The sequence below is a fragment of the Ochotona curzoniae genome, unplaced genomic scaffold (genome assembly GCF_017591425.1).
Source record: "Ochotona curzoniae isolate NIBS_2020 unplaced genomic scaffold, NIBS_Ocur_1.0 scaffold_3208, whole genome shotgun sequence".
NCBI classification, from domain to species: Eukaryota; Metazoa; Chordata; class Mammalia; order Lagomorpha; family Ochotonidae; genus Ochotona; species Ochotona curzoniae.
In genome coordinates, this window is record NW_024467106.1 from 8,989,215 (window position 1) to 9,005,196 (window position 15,982).

Consider the following 15,982-nt stretch of genomic DNA (forward strand, 5'->3'; position numbering starts at 1 on the left):
GCACCTGCAGTGCCAAGTTTATCACTTAGATACTATGAACACGGAAGAGGAGTTTGCAATGTTACAGAGTTCGGAAGGTGTCAACATGAAACCAGTTCTTCAAAGTCTAAATATAGAACCTTGAGACTTTCACCTGAAAATCCTGATTAAAGAAGAAAAACCAAAATACCCACCCTTTTATTTTTAATTAGTTCTCACTCCTTAATAGGTCAAAAACTGTACCGTCAGGTTTCATTTTATAAAGTCTTTTCTCTCCTTTTCTGTACCATTGAACATCAAATACAGAATTATACTTTGTAGTTATCTTTCACACAGTATCAGAGAATCAGAAACTAGAACCACCACTCAAAACCCAGTATTTAACAAATAAACAAAAACCATATCCTACCTTGCATATTTTATATAAGGAATCCTGCCCATCTCCCCCGGTGTCCTTGAAGTAGTCATGTGCTGGGAATGTCCGATTGATATCTCGAGTGATAGCGCTGTCCTGAGGGGACTCCTGTGGGAACACCAAGGGAGAGAGGCTTTACTTGGCTGGCAGGTGAAGCCTGGTTCAGGTTGGTGTGAGGCCTTCCCCTTTAAGGTTTTAAATTCTGTAAGGACATTCAGACACATGTGCATACCCAAAGCTGCTGACAGTCTGGGGACGTACCACGTGGGCCAAGGCAAATGCAAGGCATGGAAAAAGAGGAAAGGAGCTGTCCGCACGTGCACCTCGCTGAACACTTCATGCTGCAGCAAAGTGCAGCTGGTGACCTTTCCCTCCTATTACAAGAGGGAAATGTGCTATTCAAAGTGGAGTTTGGACAAAAAAATATTCAACCTAGTCTCAAAAGCAGAGTACAAGACATTATTGCCTTGAAACCTGGGTACAGGGGCTGGTGCTGAGGCACAGCAAGCTGGGCTGCAGCCTCTGATGCCAGCATTCCACATGGGCACCTCTCCATGTCCTGGATGCTCCATTTCTGATCCAGCTCTTTGCTAGTGGTGTGTCTGGGAAAGTGCTTGGGCCACTGTCATCCTGTGGCTGTTCTGACGGAACCTCAGGCCAGCCATGGCAGCTGCACCAATTTGGAAAGTGAACCAGGGGATGGCAGACAGATCTCCTTCTCTCTCTGAGGGGGTGGGGTGTGTGTGTGTGTGTCCGTCCCTCTGATTTACAAACAAACACACTGCCCTCAACACCACCACAAAAACCCTGGGAACAAAAGCTGGGGCTTTAATGGATGCTTTGGCATGAAGCCCAAGTGAGTTCTCAAATGGAAAAGAAAGGTCACTGACTGAGGTTTGTCCTAGGGGCAAGTGGCCTAAGAACGCACACAGCAATCAATTCAGTATGAAACAAGATCACCAGATGCCAAGGAATTCAGAGAATTGGAAAAGAGCCTCACTTTTACCAGTGAAGAAAAACCAAACTCTCATTGGCAATGAGTTAACTAAAATTGCATACATATCAACAACATCAGCAATCCTTCATGAAACATATCAAACACAAAATTATTTCTGAAACTTCCCTTTCTCAAAGTTTATCCATTAAACACTTACAGCACATCAACATGACCTTCTACTGCAAAGACACACTGCATTCACAGTTCAGAAAACTCAGGCAGCAACACAGTTAAGATCCTCATTGGTGAGACCATATATTAGCACACACACCCAGAACCTCAAATCACCTGTTTTAAGATGAAAAATAAAGTGAGAATCTTCTGTTGCCCAGTAATTTTTCCACAGTCTTTCAGGAAATGATGATACCAGAACTACAAATATTTTACGGTTGTGAGATCTGAGTGACTGAAAAAGTCTGTACTCTTTCTTCAAGATTTATTTTTATTTGAAAGGTCAAGTGAGAGAGAGAGAGTGAGAGTGAGAGAGAGAGAGAGAGCGAGAGCGAGAGACAGAGAGAAACGAGAGAGAATCATCCACCTGTTGGTTCACTCCCTCAAACAACCACAATGGCAAGAACTGAGCTGATATGAAGCTAGGAGCCAGGAGCTTTTTCTGGGTCTCACACCCACACACAGGGGCCCAAGGTCGTGAGCCATCTTCACTGCTTTCCCAGGCTATTAGCAGGACCTGGACCAGAAGCGAAAACAGCTGGGACATGAACTGGTGCCCATCTGGGCTGCTGGTGCCTGAGGTAGAGGCTTACCTAACATGCCACAGGGCCAGCCTCTGTACTGTTTTTTTTTTTTTTTCTTTTTAAGATTTATTTATTTTTATTGGAAAGGCACATATACAGACAGGAGGAGAGACAGAAAGACCTTCCATTTGCTTGTTCACTCCCCAAACGGCTACAACAGCCAGAGCTGAGCCTATCCTAAGCCAGGAACCAGGTGCCTCTTCCAGGTCTCCCACGTGGGTGCAGGATCCCAAGGCTTTGGGCCGTCCTCAACTGCTTTCCCAGGCCACATGCAAGGATTAGGGCAGTCAGGATCAGAACTGGTAGCCATATGGGATCCCGGGGCATGCAAGGCGAGGACTTCAGCCACCACGCTACTGCAGCAGGTTCTCTACTGTTTTTTAACCAGTTAGCTATTTATAATCTTCAAAGATACTGCCACATTGCATTTCAAAATCTTTACTGACATAATTGTCTAATCATCCCCCTTTAAGTGTCAGGGTCCTATATAAGCAAAGGTTCATGCCCACGATGCTTCACTTCTCATCCAGCTCCCTTTTGTAGCCTGGGAAAGCAGTAGAGAACAGGGCAAGGCTTTAGGACCCTGCACCCGTGTGGGAGACCCAGAAAAAGCTCCTGGCTTCAGACTGGCTTGGCTCTGACTGGGCAGAAATTTGGGAAGTGAACTAGTGAATGGAAGATCTTTCTGTCTGTCTCTTTATCTTTACACCTGCCTTTCCAATAAAAATACATCTAAAAAATTATTTAAGACAGCTACATGGTATGATAATTTGTGATCAAAATAAAAAGAATCCTGAGATGAAAGTCAAGAGTGCAGCAGCCTGTTGCCTGGCAGCACTTCCCAGGTGACAGGACACAGAGAGGAAGCAGAAACAATCAGGAACAGATACCTGCTATAAGCTGAGGGGAAAGACACAAGCAGAATTTTGGGAAAGGCATTTTTTAAAGAGATTTATTTCTTATTCGTTATTTGCAGTTACAGGGAGAGGAGAAGGAAGGAGGCAGAGAGAGACCTTCCTCCAGCCGGCTCACACCCCCATGGCTGGGGCTGGGTAGGCCAGAGGCAGGAGCGTCACCGGGGCTCCCACGTGGGTGCAGGGGCCTAAGGATTGGGACCATCTTCCTCTGCTTTGTCCAGGCACACTAGCAGAGAGTTGGCTGAGAAGCAGAGCAGCCAGAACACAAACTGGCACCCACCTGATGCTGGCATAGTGGCTTGGTCCATTACAGCACAATGCCGACCAAACAGTGGACAGAATATTTAAGGCAGAGGACTGCAGAGGAAAAGCTAAACTGGCAGCTGCCAAGCTCCCTAGAACTGAGGAGTCTCTAAGAGCCACCAGCCATAAAGACAAGTCAGACTGGATAATTTATGGAAAAAAAAATCCTAATATTCACAAAAGCCACCGTTAAACATCAATTAAAGAAAAAAACATGGAACAACAAGAAAAACCTGGTTCTGTGGCATGATGGATAAAGCTGCCACCTGTGGCATCAGCATCCAGTACAGGTTCAGGTTCCAGTCCCTGCTGCCCACCTCCAGCCCAGCTTTCCGCTAACACACCCGGGTAAGTAGAGAAGACAGTCCGAGCTTTGGGCCCCCGTACCCATGGAGGAGACGAAGCCCCTGGCTTTGGAATGTCCCAGCTCTGACCACTTTGGCCATTTCAAATAAAAAAAAATTTTTTTAAATAACAAAAACAAAAGGTCAATCACAAACCAGGAGAAGACTTAAAAGGGGCAGGCACTGTGGTGACAGCACATAAAGCAGCCACTGCAGCACTGCCACCCTAAATGCGGGGCAGGCTCAAGTCCAGGCTGTTCCACTTCCGACCCAGGTGCACGCTACCATGCCTAGGAGAGCAGCAGGAAGACGGCCCAAGGCCACGGCCTCCCCTGTAACCCACGGGAGAGCCACAGGCAGCTCCTGGCTTTGGATCACTCAGCTCAACACTGTGACTCTAGGACCTGGAAGAGCCCTGCTTCTTCTGTCTCTGGCCTTCTCTGGAACTCCGCCTTAAATAATCTTTGAAAAGTTCCATAATGAGGTTACAGTAACAATATATAACCCTTAAAATCGAGACAACTGATAAAACAGGGAGAGTGAAAAAATAAGATACAGACATGGTAAATGAGTACTTGAAAAGATGTCAACTTTACTAGTTATCAGGAAAATACAAATTGAAACTAGGATAAGATTCTACTACATACTCATCAAATGTTAAAATTAAAGATACCAAGTATTGGCTAAGGACATGAAATAGCTGGAATTCCCAGACTCTGGCAGTGGAAATTTAAAATGGTACACATGCTTAGAAACAGTAGTAGTCACTCCTAACATTAAATACAAACTTATTACATAATCCAGTGAGCCCATTTTTATAGTATTTTCTCCAGAGAAATTAAAATCTAAAAGCATGAAAACCTTGATGCTGAATGTTCATAACAGCCTGAATTCAAAGGTTTTATTTACATGAAAGGAAACATCAGAGGCAGAGGTAGGTGGTGAGGGGAGGACAAGGAGTGATGGAGAGGAAGAGAGAATCTCCTGTCTGCTGGTTTACTGCCAGACAGGGCTGGGCCAGAACAAAGCCAGGAACTTCTGGGTCTCGCACAAGAATGCAGGACCCTGAACACCTGGGCCATCCTCTGTGGATTTCTCAGGTGCTGTACAGCAAATGGAGCTGCCAGGAGATAAACCAACATTCATATGGGGTGTCAGCACCACAACTGGCAGCTTTACCCATTAAACCACAATGCTGCTCCCACTAGCTTCATTTCTTTTTCTTTTTAAGTTTATATATTTTCATCTACTTGAAAGGCAGAGTAAGGGTAGGAGGGGAAAGAGATCTTTCATCCACTGGTTCACTCCCGTGATACTCACAACATCCAGAGCTGTGTCAGACTGAATCTGAGGGGCCCAAGCACTTGAATCATTTTCTGCTGCCTTCCAGGACGCATCAGCAAGAAGCTGGATCAGAACACTACAGGAAAGCAGAGTCGATAATCTGATACGGGATGCAGGTGCCACAAGCAGCAGCTTAACCTGAACCTCCACAACATCCACGACAAGCTTCATTCATAATAACAAAACCAGAGGGACTGATAGTCCTTCTCCGCAGGAAAAGCTGTGCTCACAATGCCAACATTCTACATGGGTGCCAGTTTGTATCTTGGCTGCTCCAAAACCAGTCCAGCTCTTGCTAATGACTTGGGAAAGCAAGCACTTGGCCCGCAAGCCACCAAGCAGGAGACTCGGATCAATCTCCTGGTTGGGCCTGGCCCTAGCCCTACAGCAACCTGGGGGGTGACTCAATGGATGGAGGAAATGTCTCTTTCTCTTCCTTTCTCTCATCTTCTCTTTAAAATAAATAATTCGGGGTAAGTGTGCTAGTGTAACATAATGATCATCTGCCTGTAGTGCCAGCATCTCCTGTGGGTGCTGGTTCGTGTCTGGGTTGCTCTACTTCCTATTCAGCTACCTGCTTATGAACTGAGAGAAGAGTGGAGGACAGCACGAGTCCCTGGGCTCCCGTACCATGTGGGGGACCCGGAAGAACTCCTGGCTCCTAGCTTTGGATGGGCTCAGCTCCGGGTGCTGTGGTCACTTGGGAGGTGAACCAGTGATGGAAGATCTGTCTCTCTGCCTCTCCTTAAAAATCTGACTTACAAATAAAAATAATTCTTAAAATAAGCAAATAAATTATAATAAAGGGGAAAGCTAGAGACAATACCAACATCCTTCAATGGATAAACTTGGGTACATTAATTTAGTATTACTCAGCAATAGAAAGAGGAAAAACTACTGACACACTCAACATGGACTTCTCTTACCAGCATTAGATTAAGCAAAACAAGCCAGACACAAAAAAACCAAGTATTCTGTGACTTGGTGTATATGAAGTCCCAGAGAGAGAAAAATCGTAAGTTAGAGAAAATGGCTCCACACATTTGGCAGGGAAAGGAGATTAAAACAAAAATACAATCACTATGAAGAAGCATGAAGGGAAGCAAGCGCTGTGACTCACTGGCTCCCTCGCCACCGGGCACACCGTCGGGGTGCGGCTGAGGGGCTCCCTCGTCACCAGGCACACCGTCGGGCTGAGGGGCTCCCTCGTCACCGGGCACACCGTCGGGGTGCGGCTGAGGGGCTCCCTCGTCACCAGGCACACCGTCGGGCTGAGGGGCTCCCTCGTCACCAGGCACACCGTCGGGCTGAGGGGCTCCCTCGTCACCGGGCACACTGTCGGGCTGAGGAGCTCCCTCGCCACCGGGCACACCGTCGGGCTGAGGGGCTCCCTCGCCACCAGGCACACTGTCGGGCTGAGGGGCTCCCTCGTCACCGGGCACACTGTCGGGCTGAGGGGCTCCCTCGTCACCGGGCACACCGTCGGGCTGAGGGGCTCCCTCGCCACCAGGCACACTGTCGGGCTGAGGGGCTCCCTCGCCACCGGGCACACTGTCGGGCTGCGGCTGAGGGGCTCCCTCGTCACCGGGCACACCGTCGGGGTGCGGCTGAGGGGCTCCCTTGCCACCGGGCACACCGTCGGGCTGAGGGGCTCCCTCGCCACCGGGCACACCGTCGGGGTGCGGCTCTGACTTCACTGCCAACCCAGCTCTCTGCTCATGCACTCTGCCGGCAGCAGGCGAGGGCTCCAGTGCTTGGAGACCCCGTAGGAGATCCCTGCTCCTGGCTCTGCCCTGTGGTGGGCATTTGAGGAATAACACAGTGGAAGATCTCAATCTTTCCCTACCTCAACTTTTGTTGTTTTGCCTTTTGAAAACAAAACAAAAAACAAGCCTGAAACAACTGAGACATAAAGAGACTTGGTGAGGTGACTGAAATGTTGTCCAGGACTTCAATAGTAGTTATACTACTTTATCTGTTAAAACTCACCTGTTCACTTAAATTTTGTTGAACTTTATTTTACATAAATTATATCTGAATAAAGGTGTCACTTAAATGGGGGGGGGAAAAAGACAAAAGGATAGTAACAGACCTGGGGCAATGCAAGCCCTATAGATTAAGGAGCCCCAGAACTATTCAGACATACATTTAATGCATATTTACATGAAGGACATAAAACTAAGTGCAGTTTACAATCAGACATCTAAGCTTAAACTGTAGCTCCGTCTAGTGCTAGCCAACCATGGACAACCCATTATCTTCTCTGGCTAATGCCATTCACCTTATAAAGCTTTAGTAAGAGTTAACTGTTTACATAAATTATACATACACAAAAGTCATTGGCAGCAGGTTTGGTAGCTATGTAGAGGACACCAACGATAGGGAAGGAAACAGACCCGGCACTGAAAAGAGCAGGGACTGTCCTCTGAAGACAGCGCTCTCGCTCGCTCGCTCTCTCTCTCTCTCTCTCACAGACACACACACACACACACACACACACACACACACACACACACACACACACACACACACACACACACACACACCTGTGACGGACCCAGAGAGCTCGGGCTGTCCTCTGAAGACGGCGCTCTCGCTCTCGCTCTCTCTCTCTCTCTCTCTCACAGACACACACACACACCTGTGACGGACCCAGAGAGCTCGGACTGTCCTCTGAAGACGGCTCACACACACCCACACACACACACCTGTGATGTACCCAGAATATCCTCCATTCTTTCATTTTTGTATGTCTGACTTCTGTTTTTGTATATCTTTTTAAAAAATCATATTTTTATTCAAAAAGCAGACCTATATAAAGATACAGAGGGGAGAGGATCTTCTGTTTATTGGTTCATGCCCCAAGTGGCCAAGATGGCCAGAGCTGAGCTGATCCGAAGCCAGGAGCCATGAGCCATGAGCTTTTTCCTGGTTTCCCATGCAGGTGCAGGGTCCCAAGGCTTTGACCATCCTCGACTGCTTTCCCAGGCCACAAGCAGGGAGCTGGATGGGAAGTGGGACAGCCGGGACATGAACCAGCGCCCATATGGAAGCCCATATTTGTGTGTCTTATTTTCTGTTTAAAACTACCCATACAGCAGTAGAAACTGCAGTGGTACCAAGCAGTGCTTGGTAATTATACCTTATAGACTGCTCAAAACATTAAGACAATGGCAGTGTTCATGAAGTCAACAACCCCACCTAAATCAGGATCCCTAAGAGTACTGTTTAATTCATGAACCAGATGAATGAGGCATCAGATAAGGATAAAACACTAACTGAATACTTTAAGAGATATTTCAACTAAGTGTCTGAAACAAAAACCAACAATGCTCTAATAATTGTTTCATTAATAACTTACAAATGGAGTAAAATGCAGGAGAAAAATAATTACCATGAGAAACAGAACAGAAATTATATGGAAAGTACTGTCTTTTAGTACAAAATGCAAAATAGATAAAATTACTTTGCAATTATCAAGAGAAATGACAAGGACAGAGGGTCTACAGATAAAGAACATATGCTATATCATTCTGTGGTAAGGATTTTGTTCAGGCTAAGCTAATGTGAATTCCTCTTAAATACATTTTAATGTTACCAAAAACACACAATACAAAACAGCAACACAGACAGGGAGAACTAAAGCAATCTATTACCTGTTAGGAAAGTAAGAAACCTGTCTTTAACCAATGTCTACTTTATAACAACTCAAACAATTAACAATGGGTGTTACACAGTCTTATCTCAACCCTAAAACTGCAGTATAATTCAAAAGTATCTTCTGTTTAACATCACAGAGAAAAAAAAAGTTCATTAAAATTTAAATTCTCTGCTTATAAAATCATTAAAAGAAAGAAGAGGTATATAATTCAATGGTTTAGATGGTTTAAAAATATTAATTTACATGAAAAACTTAGAGAAAACACATGAATATCTTACATCTACCAGCAGGAGGTGCGGGAAGAAAAGAATAAATGAATGAGAATGCATGAATCAACGAGTGTCTTTCATCCATTGGTGGCTCATTCTAAATGACTACAATGGCCAGGGTTGCACTGGCTGAAGCCAGGGGCTTAACCTGGGTCTCCCACATGGCAGAGACTTCAGCATTTGGGTGAGCCTCGAATGCTTTCCCAGGGGGCTGGATTGGAAGTGGAGCAGCTGAGACTCCAACTGTCACCAATATGGGATGCCGGTATCAGAAGCCATGGCTTTGCTCACTACACCACAACAGCTGTCATCTAAGACTTCTTGGAAAGCCAGCATTAGAACACCTGGTTTGAAGCTCTGACTTCTTCCAATACACACCTGGGAGGCAGCAGAGATGGCTCATGAACTTGAATCTCTCCTACTCGAGTGGAGGCAGGGATTCAGTTCTGTGCCCCAGCACTGAGCTGGCCCCTGTCTTGGCTGCTGTGGGCATTCAGGGAATGAACCAGTGGGTAGAAGACTTCTGTCTTTTCTGTGTCCCTGACTAGCAAATAAATACAAAGAAACAAGTGGTACCTGCATCTGAAAAGGAATTGTATTCAATATATACATATACATAGAGATTCAAAAAGACACGTTAACAAAATGGGACAAAAAGCTGAACTACCTTCATAGAAGATAATATACAAATCCAAATAAGTAAATGAAAATGTTATTTGAGCAAAATGCCAAAATAAAAGCACAGTGAGATATACAGCCATGATGTCAGAGGGGACGAACGCTTCTGCACAGGCAAGGACTACTACCTAGAGTCAGTAATTCAACCCGAAGACAGAAACACAATCAAATGAGGATGTGGAAAGCATCATTTTAATTCCAAAATATTAAAGGAAGATGATCCAATTGTAGCATTGAATAATTTCTGAGAAGCTTTATAAGTTGAGTAAGACTCTAAGCACTACAATAATATGATAAATTTTTCACTGATAAAACCTCCTAAAGATAATGAACATATCATTGACCTTTACTCAGAATGTGATTACAAGAAATTATTGTAAAAGTTTACTAATTCTGGGACCAGTGTGCTGGCCTACAGGCTAAAGTCCTCGCCTTGCACAGGCCAGGATCCCATATGGGCACCGGTTCATATCCTGGCAGTCCTGTTTCCCATCCAGCTCCCTGCTCGTGGCCTGGGAAGGTAGTCAAGGACAGCTCAAAACCTTGGGACCTTGCACCCATGTGGGAGACCCAGAACAAACTCCTGGCTCCAGGCTTCAGTTAGGCTCAGCTCTGACTATTGCGGCCACTTGGGGAGTGAACTAGCAGACAGAAGATCTTCCTCTCTGTCTCTCCTCCTCTCTATATAATATCTGACTTTCCAATAAAAATAAATAAATCTTAAAAAAAAAAAAGGTTACTAATTCTATTCTTGAAAGTTATTTCCATTCAAACTCCATCTCCACCTTTAAGGACAATTCTTATTTTCTAAAATTATCTACTTGTTTGGCAGAGTTTTCTCTACAGAGGGTGAGACACAGAGCAGCCTTCCACGTGCCGGTTCACCCCCGATGGCCTGCTGCTTTCCCAGGCTGTTGTGCACCACCACTGGAGCAGCCAGCACACAAATTGGTGTCCATGTGGGATGCTGGTGGCTTTACCTACCACACTACAATGCTGGCCACGTAAGAATTCTTATCTTTTAAAACGTGTCAGATGAACTTAGTCTAGGAACCCCATAAAAGAACATTACAGATGGAGAGTGAAGAGGAATACAAAGAGAATAAAATATTTAAAGCTGAAAAAAGGATAGCTTTTAGAGAAACGGGATTTAAAATTAACAACAGCAACAAACCCTGGAAACCTTCTCTCATTGGTCAGCTATCACTCTGCTGTCCTTCCCCGTGATCAGGACAATCATCTGAGAATGAGGGATAAAATGTCCTTGAATTAAGGTCACTTTGAAAATTCACACGCTAAATTTCTGAAGCCCTCAAGAATGATAATAAATAGAAGAGCTCCATGTGAACCACTTGCTTAAAATATTTGGTCTTATGAAATATGCTGAAGAACTTGGAATAAATCCATTTAACTAGCCAGAGGCCAAGTTGTATAAAAATGATTCAGAAATTCTAACAATGACGAATTTACTAAGTTCCTATCCGAATGACATCACTAAATGTGAAAAGGTTCTGAAAACAAATTGCAACAATATTATGTACGGTTCCTTCTTACGAGAACCCAGCAAAAAGTATCTGCAAAATATCCAAAACTCAGTGCTCGTAAGGTTCAGAAAACAGTAAGTCCTATTCCTCTTCTTGCTAAGGAGTTAAATAAAGCTGCAGGTGATGCAGAGGCTGTGCTGGGGCCACACACCCTGGGCAGCAGGAGTCACGGCTGTGCTGAAAAAGCACACTGCACAGATCCTGCCAGGCACGCTGCAGCACGATGGATAAGTTCATTTTCTAAAAACTCTGCATATGCAGTATAGTCACTACCATATGTAAATGAAATTGTATAATTATAGTAGCTTATGGTTCCTAACATTTCAACCAGCAAAATAAACACTAAATATAACCCCCAAATTATAAGCATACAAATGGACACACAGTAATCAGATTGTCTAAATACAGAGAAATAGCAACGTTAGGACACGAAACAATTCGGACTGTCAATTGTTGTTGATGAGCATCTAAAGTGATACAATCAACCACCCCAGCACACCAGCACACCACTTGCAGTATCTTTAAAAACTAAGTAACTAATTATATTGAACCAGCTATTGTACAACTAATTACCTTTACTGTGGTAACAAAAATCTAGAAAACACAAATCAGTGATATATTCATATGGTACAATACTACCCAGCAATAATAATACATCTCTACGTACAGGTATCAGCCTAGCTCTTAAACTCCACATCCTGGGTCTGGCGCAGTAGCCTAGCAGCTGAAGTCCTCGTCTCGCATGTGCCAGGATGCCATGTAGGCACTGGTTCGTATCCTAGAGGCGCTGTTTCCCATCCAGCTCCCTGCTTGTGGCCTGGGAAGCTGATCAAGGGTGGGCTAAAGCCTTGGGACCCTGTACCCGCATGGGCGACCTGGAAGAAGCTCCTGGCTCCTGGCTTGGGACAGGCTCAGCTCTGGCTGTTGCTGTTGCCTGGGGAGTGAATCATCAGATGGAAGATCTTCTTCTATGTCTCTCCTCCTCTTTGTATATCTAACTTTCCAATAAGAAATAAATCTTAGAAAAAAACAACACATCCCACCCCACCAGAATCCCAGGGTTCAATACCTGGGGGCTCCATGACCAGCTCTGCTCCTAACTGCTGCTTCCTGCTAATACAGACAGGGAAACAGTGCTGACGGCTCAAGTGATTGTGTTTTAGACACGGCCATGGAAGACTGCCTGCCTTCCTAGCTCCCAGCTTCAGCCCAGTCCAGAGCCATCACAGGCATTTGGGGAGGGAACCAGCAGATGGACATTCTCCTGGTCTCTGTGCTTGCATACCTCTCAAAACTAATAAAGAAAATTTTTAATAAAAATGAGCCTCTAGTACGTGCAATAACATAGTTGAACTCTCAAAAACATGATGATGGGATGAACATTCAGAACAGACATTAAGCTGCCTGTGTCCCACACATAGTGCCTCCAGCTCCCTGCTCATGTGCATCCTGGCGGCCACGATGATGGTTCAAGCCCCTGTGCGCCGCTAAGCAGAGTCCTGGCTCCCAGCTGCAGCAGACACTACAGGAGTTGGATTCTTGTCCAACGGTCTCTCTGATTTCCACAGGCTCATAGAAACATACATGTATTGGGCCCGGGGGCGTGGCATAGTGGCTAAAGTCCTCACCTTGAATGCACCAGGATCCCATATGGGCTGCCGGTTCTAATGCTGGCAGCTCCACTTCCCATCCAGCTCCCTGCTCGTGGCCTGGGAAAGCAGTCGAGGACAGCCCAAAGCCTTGGGACCCTGCACCCTTGCAGGAGACCCAGAAGAAGTTTCTGGCTCCTGGCTTCGGATCGGCATAGCATCGGCTGTTGCGCTCACTTGGGGAGTGAATCACTGGATGGAAGATCTTCCTCTCTGTCTCTCCTCCTCTCTGTATATCTGACTTTCCAATAAATAAATCTTAAAAAAAAATAAAAAGAAACATACAAGTATTTATATTAACACTGAAAACAGTTTATGTTAACAGAAATCAGACTGCTTACCTGGTAATAGTGGAAAATACAACAGAATGAAGCAATGAAAGAAATTTCTGAGGTGGCAGAAGTGTTTGGTTTTGAATGATGGCCAAAGACATGTACAACTGTCAACACGCATCCAACAGAATCCTCAACTCTGTCGTCTGTAAATTATACTCAGCTGTACCAGTAATGCTTAGTATAACTGAAGATATAAAGGAAACACATAAATAAATGCCTGAACAAATAAACACATGGAGAAGAGATCAATCTCCCCTGTAGAGGTCCTGCCCCACAAGGAGAAGCGGCATCAGGGCTGGACAGCGACTCCGTCAGCAGGGGACAGCACATACGGGATGGAGAAAACAGAGGACACTCGGACACGTCGCAGCACGTCCCCTGCGTGTGCTGTCACCAACACAGCACACACCTCTGCTTTTCCGAAACAACACTCCCATCACATGAGTGACATCAAACAGAGTGCACCTGGCCAGCAAAGTCCTCAGAAACAAGGGAAAATGAGGACTGAAGGCAGTATCCTCAGTGGATTCCTGGTGAAGAGAAACATTAAAAACTAATGGTATCCAAATGATACTTGGGTTTTCCTTCTTGCTAAGATTTATTTATTTTTATTACAAAGTCAGATATACAGAGAGAAGGAGAGACAGAGAGAAAGATCTTCTGTCCAATGATTCACTCCCCAAGTGACTGTAATGGTCGGTGCTGCACCGATTCGAAGCCAGGAGCCAGAAACTTCTTCTGGGTCTCCTGCATGGGTGCAGGGTCCCAAGGCTTTGGGCTGTCTTTGACTGCTTTCCCAGGTCACAGGCAGGGAGCTGGATGGGAAGTAGGGCTGCTGGGATTAGAACTGGGGCCCATATGGGATCCCAGCACATTCAAGACAAGGACTATAGCTGCTAGGCCACCTCCCTGGGTCCCTCGATTTTCATTATTTCCAATACATCAACATGGGATCAAGGATTCTACAAATGTACTTTTGCTATGTAAGACGTTAGTAACAGAATTACTAACAAATAGGAACACCCTGTCAATACATCTGTAAATAAAATACAGTCCTTCCAAAAAAATTATATTAAAGGAAAAGAAAGTGGCCTTTACCTCCTTATTTTACAATGGAGAAATTTACACAGAGTTAAAACAGCCACTTGCACCTACCAGAATGCATTTAAACCATTAATAAAAGGTTGGTCTGATTTTGTGGACTAGAACTGGTGAGCTTTGCTGGCTGCGTGTCAGCAGTAAGACCAGGCTGTGCTCACTGGGCAGCAGTTAGGCGTGGGGTTAGTACACAGGGAAGCCATGGTGAGGCTTTGCCACTTTCTCCAATCTCAAGACTCTTCTAAAACAGTCTGCATAGACAAAAGCCCAAGACACAGCAACATGTGTGTCCTTTTCTTCTCCCTAACTTGGTTTGAAACCTGTCCATTAGTTCAAACCACAGTGGTGACAGATTCGGTCATCTTTTGTGATGACTATTTTTATATCTTACTGTGAGAATTGGCCCACTGGGTAACTTCTCAGGATTAACAAGGTACTGGGAACTGGAGGAAATCCTTTGAATCCCCACCCTTTGTAAACTTGAGTTGAAAAATAGAAAGCTAAGAATGGCAGGAAGAAAAAGAAAGTACCCAAACAAAGTTACTGCAGTGGGAGGTTGCCATGAGAAAACAGCAGCCCAGGAAAGATTGTTATTCCGAAGCAGAATACTGCCCAAAGAAAAAGCAGTTCTTCAACCCAGTCGGTATGTGACAACTGCTTTATTAAAAGCCACCACGTCACATTTTCTTAAGAGTGAAAAAAATACCAAAACCCATTCCAAAACATACCATGATAGAACTTTACATTTTGCATTAGTAAAATAACTTTATGGACTATATTTCATTTTTTTTAAAGTCAGTCATAGCCTGGGCTTGTTAAGTGTTTTAAAAGACTTTATTTATTTATTTGAAATTTATTTACTTTCATTGGCAAGCCAGATTTACAGATAGGAGGAGAGACAGAGAAAGATCTTCTGTCCGATGATTCACTGCCCAAGTGGCAGCAATGACAGGAGCTGAGCTGATCCCAAGCCAGGAGCCTCTTCCAGGTCTCCATGTGGGTGCAGGGTCCCAAAGCTTTGGGCCATCCTCTGCTGTTTTCCCAGGCCACAGGCAGGGAGCTGGATGGGAAGTGGAGCAGCTGGGACACAAACCAGCACACACATGGGATCCCAGAACATGTAAAGTGAGGATTTTAGTCATTAGGTTTGCCAGGCACAAGATTTAGTTTTAAAAAGCTTTAAAATAGGACAAAAACTCAAGAGGAGGAAAAGGAAATTGAACGGGTGCTATACTCAAAAATAAATGTGGACCAAAAACCTTCCTGAAGCAAAAAAACTATTCTTACTTACATATCACTCTTGTCATTTGTAATTTCATTTTAAGTTCAGACATAAAACTGATTGAGTGCGCAAAACAAGAAATGAGAGTAAGGCCATTAAGTCAGTGAAAATAAATGTTAGTTGTTATGTTTGGGAAAAACCAGAACAACTCTACAAAACTACAGAAAATCTGGAAATTTATTTCACTGGGGCATGTCATATGTAACAGAATTTCTAAAAAAAAAAAAAAAAAAAAGGAAAGAAAAACAGTAAAAATTCCTTTCGTCTCCTAACAGTTTTCTTCTACATCAAAACCACCTACCTCAGCAATGCCTCACAGCAACTCTGACAAAACAAAAACAAAGTACACACAGTATTCTTGGCCTAAGACCTACCAAACATACTAATGGGATACTGTAAAGTCTCTGACACT

General features: G+C 44.6%; 1 protein-coding gene across 5 annotated transcripts in view; it reads right to left on the reverse strand.

Annotated features, from left to right (window-relative positions):
• The window catches only part of RABGAP1 (RAB GTPase activating protein 1), a 165,154-nt gene that overhangs the window by 37,499 nt on the left and 111,673 nt on the right, over nucleotides 1-15,982 (reverse strand). For 4 of the 5 annotated variants that reach the window (XM_040963469.1, XM_040963468.1, XM_040963470.1 and 1 more), the window contains one exon: nucleotides 389-502. In XM_040963469.1, the coding sequence (XP_040819403.1) occupies nucleotides 389-502 (114 nt within the window). Of the gene's footprint in view, nucleotides 1-388; nucleotides 503-5,030; nucleotides 5,366-15,982 lie in introns of those variants that run through there. The other variant, XM_040963472.1, reaches the window with a different exon arrangement.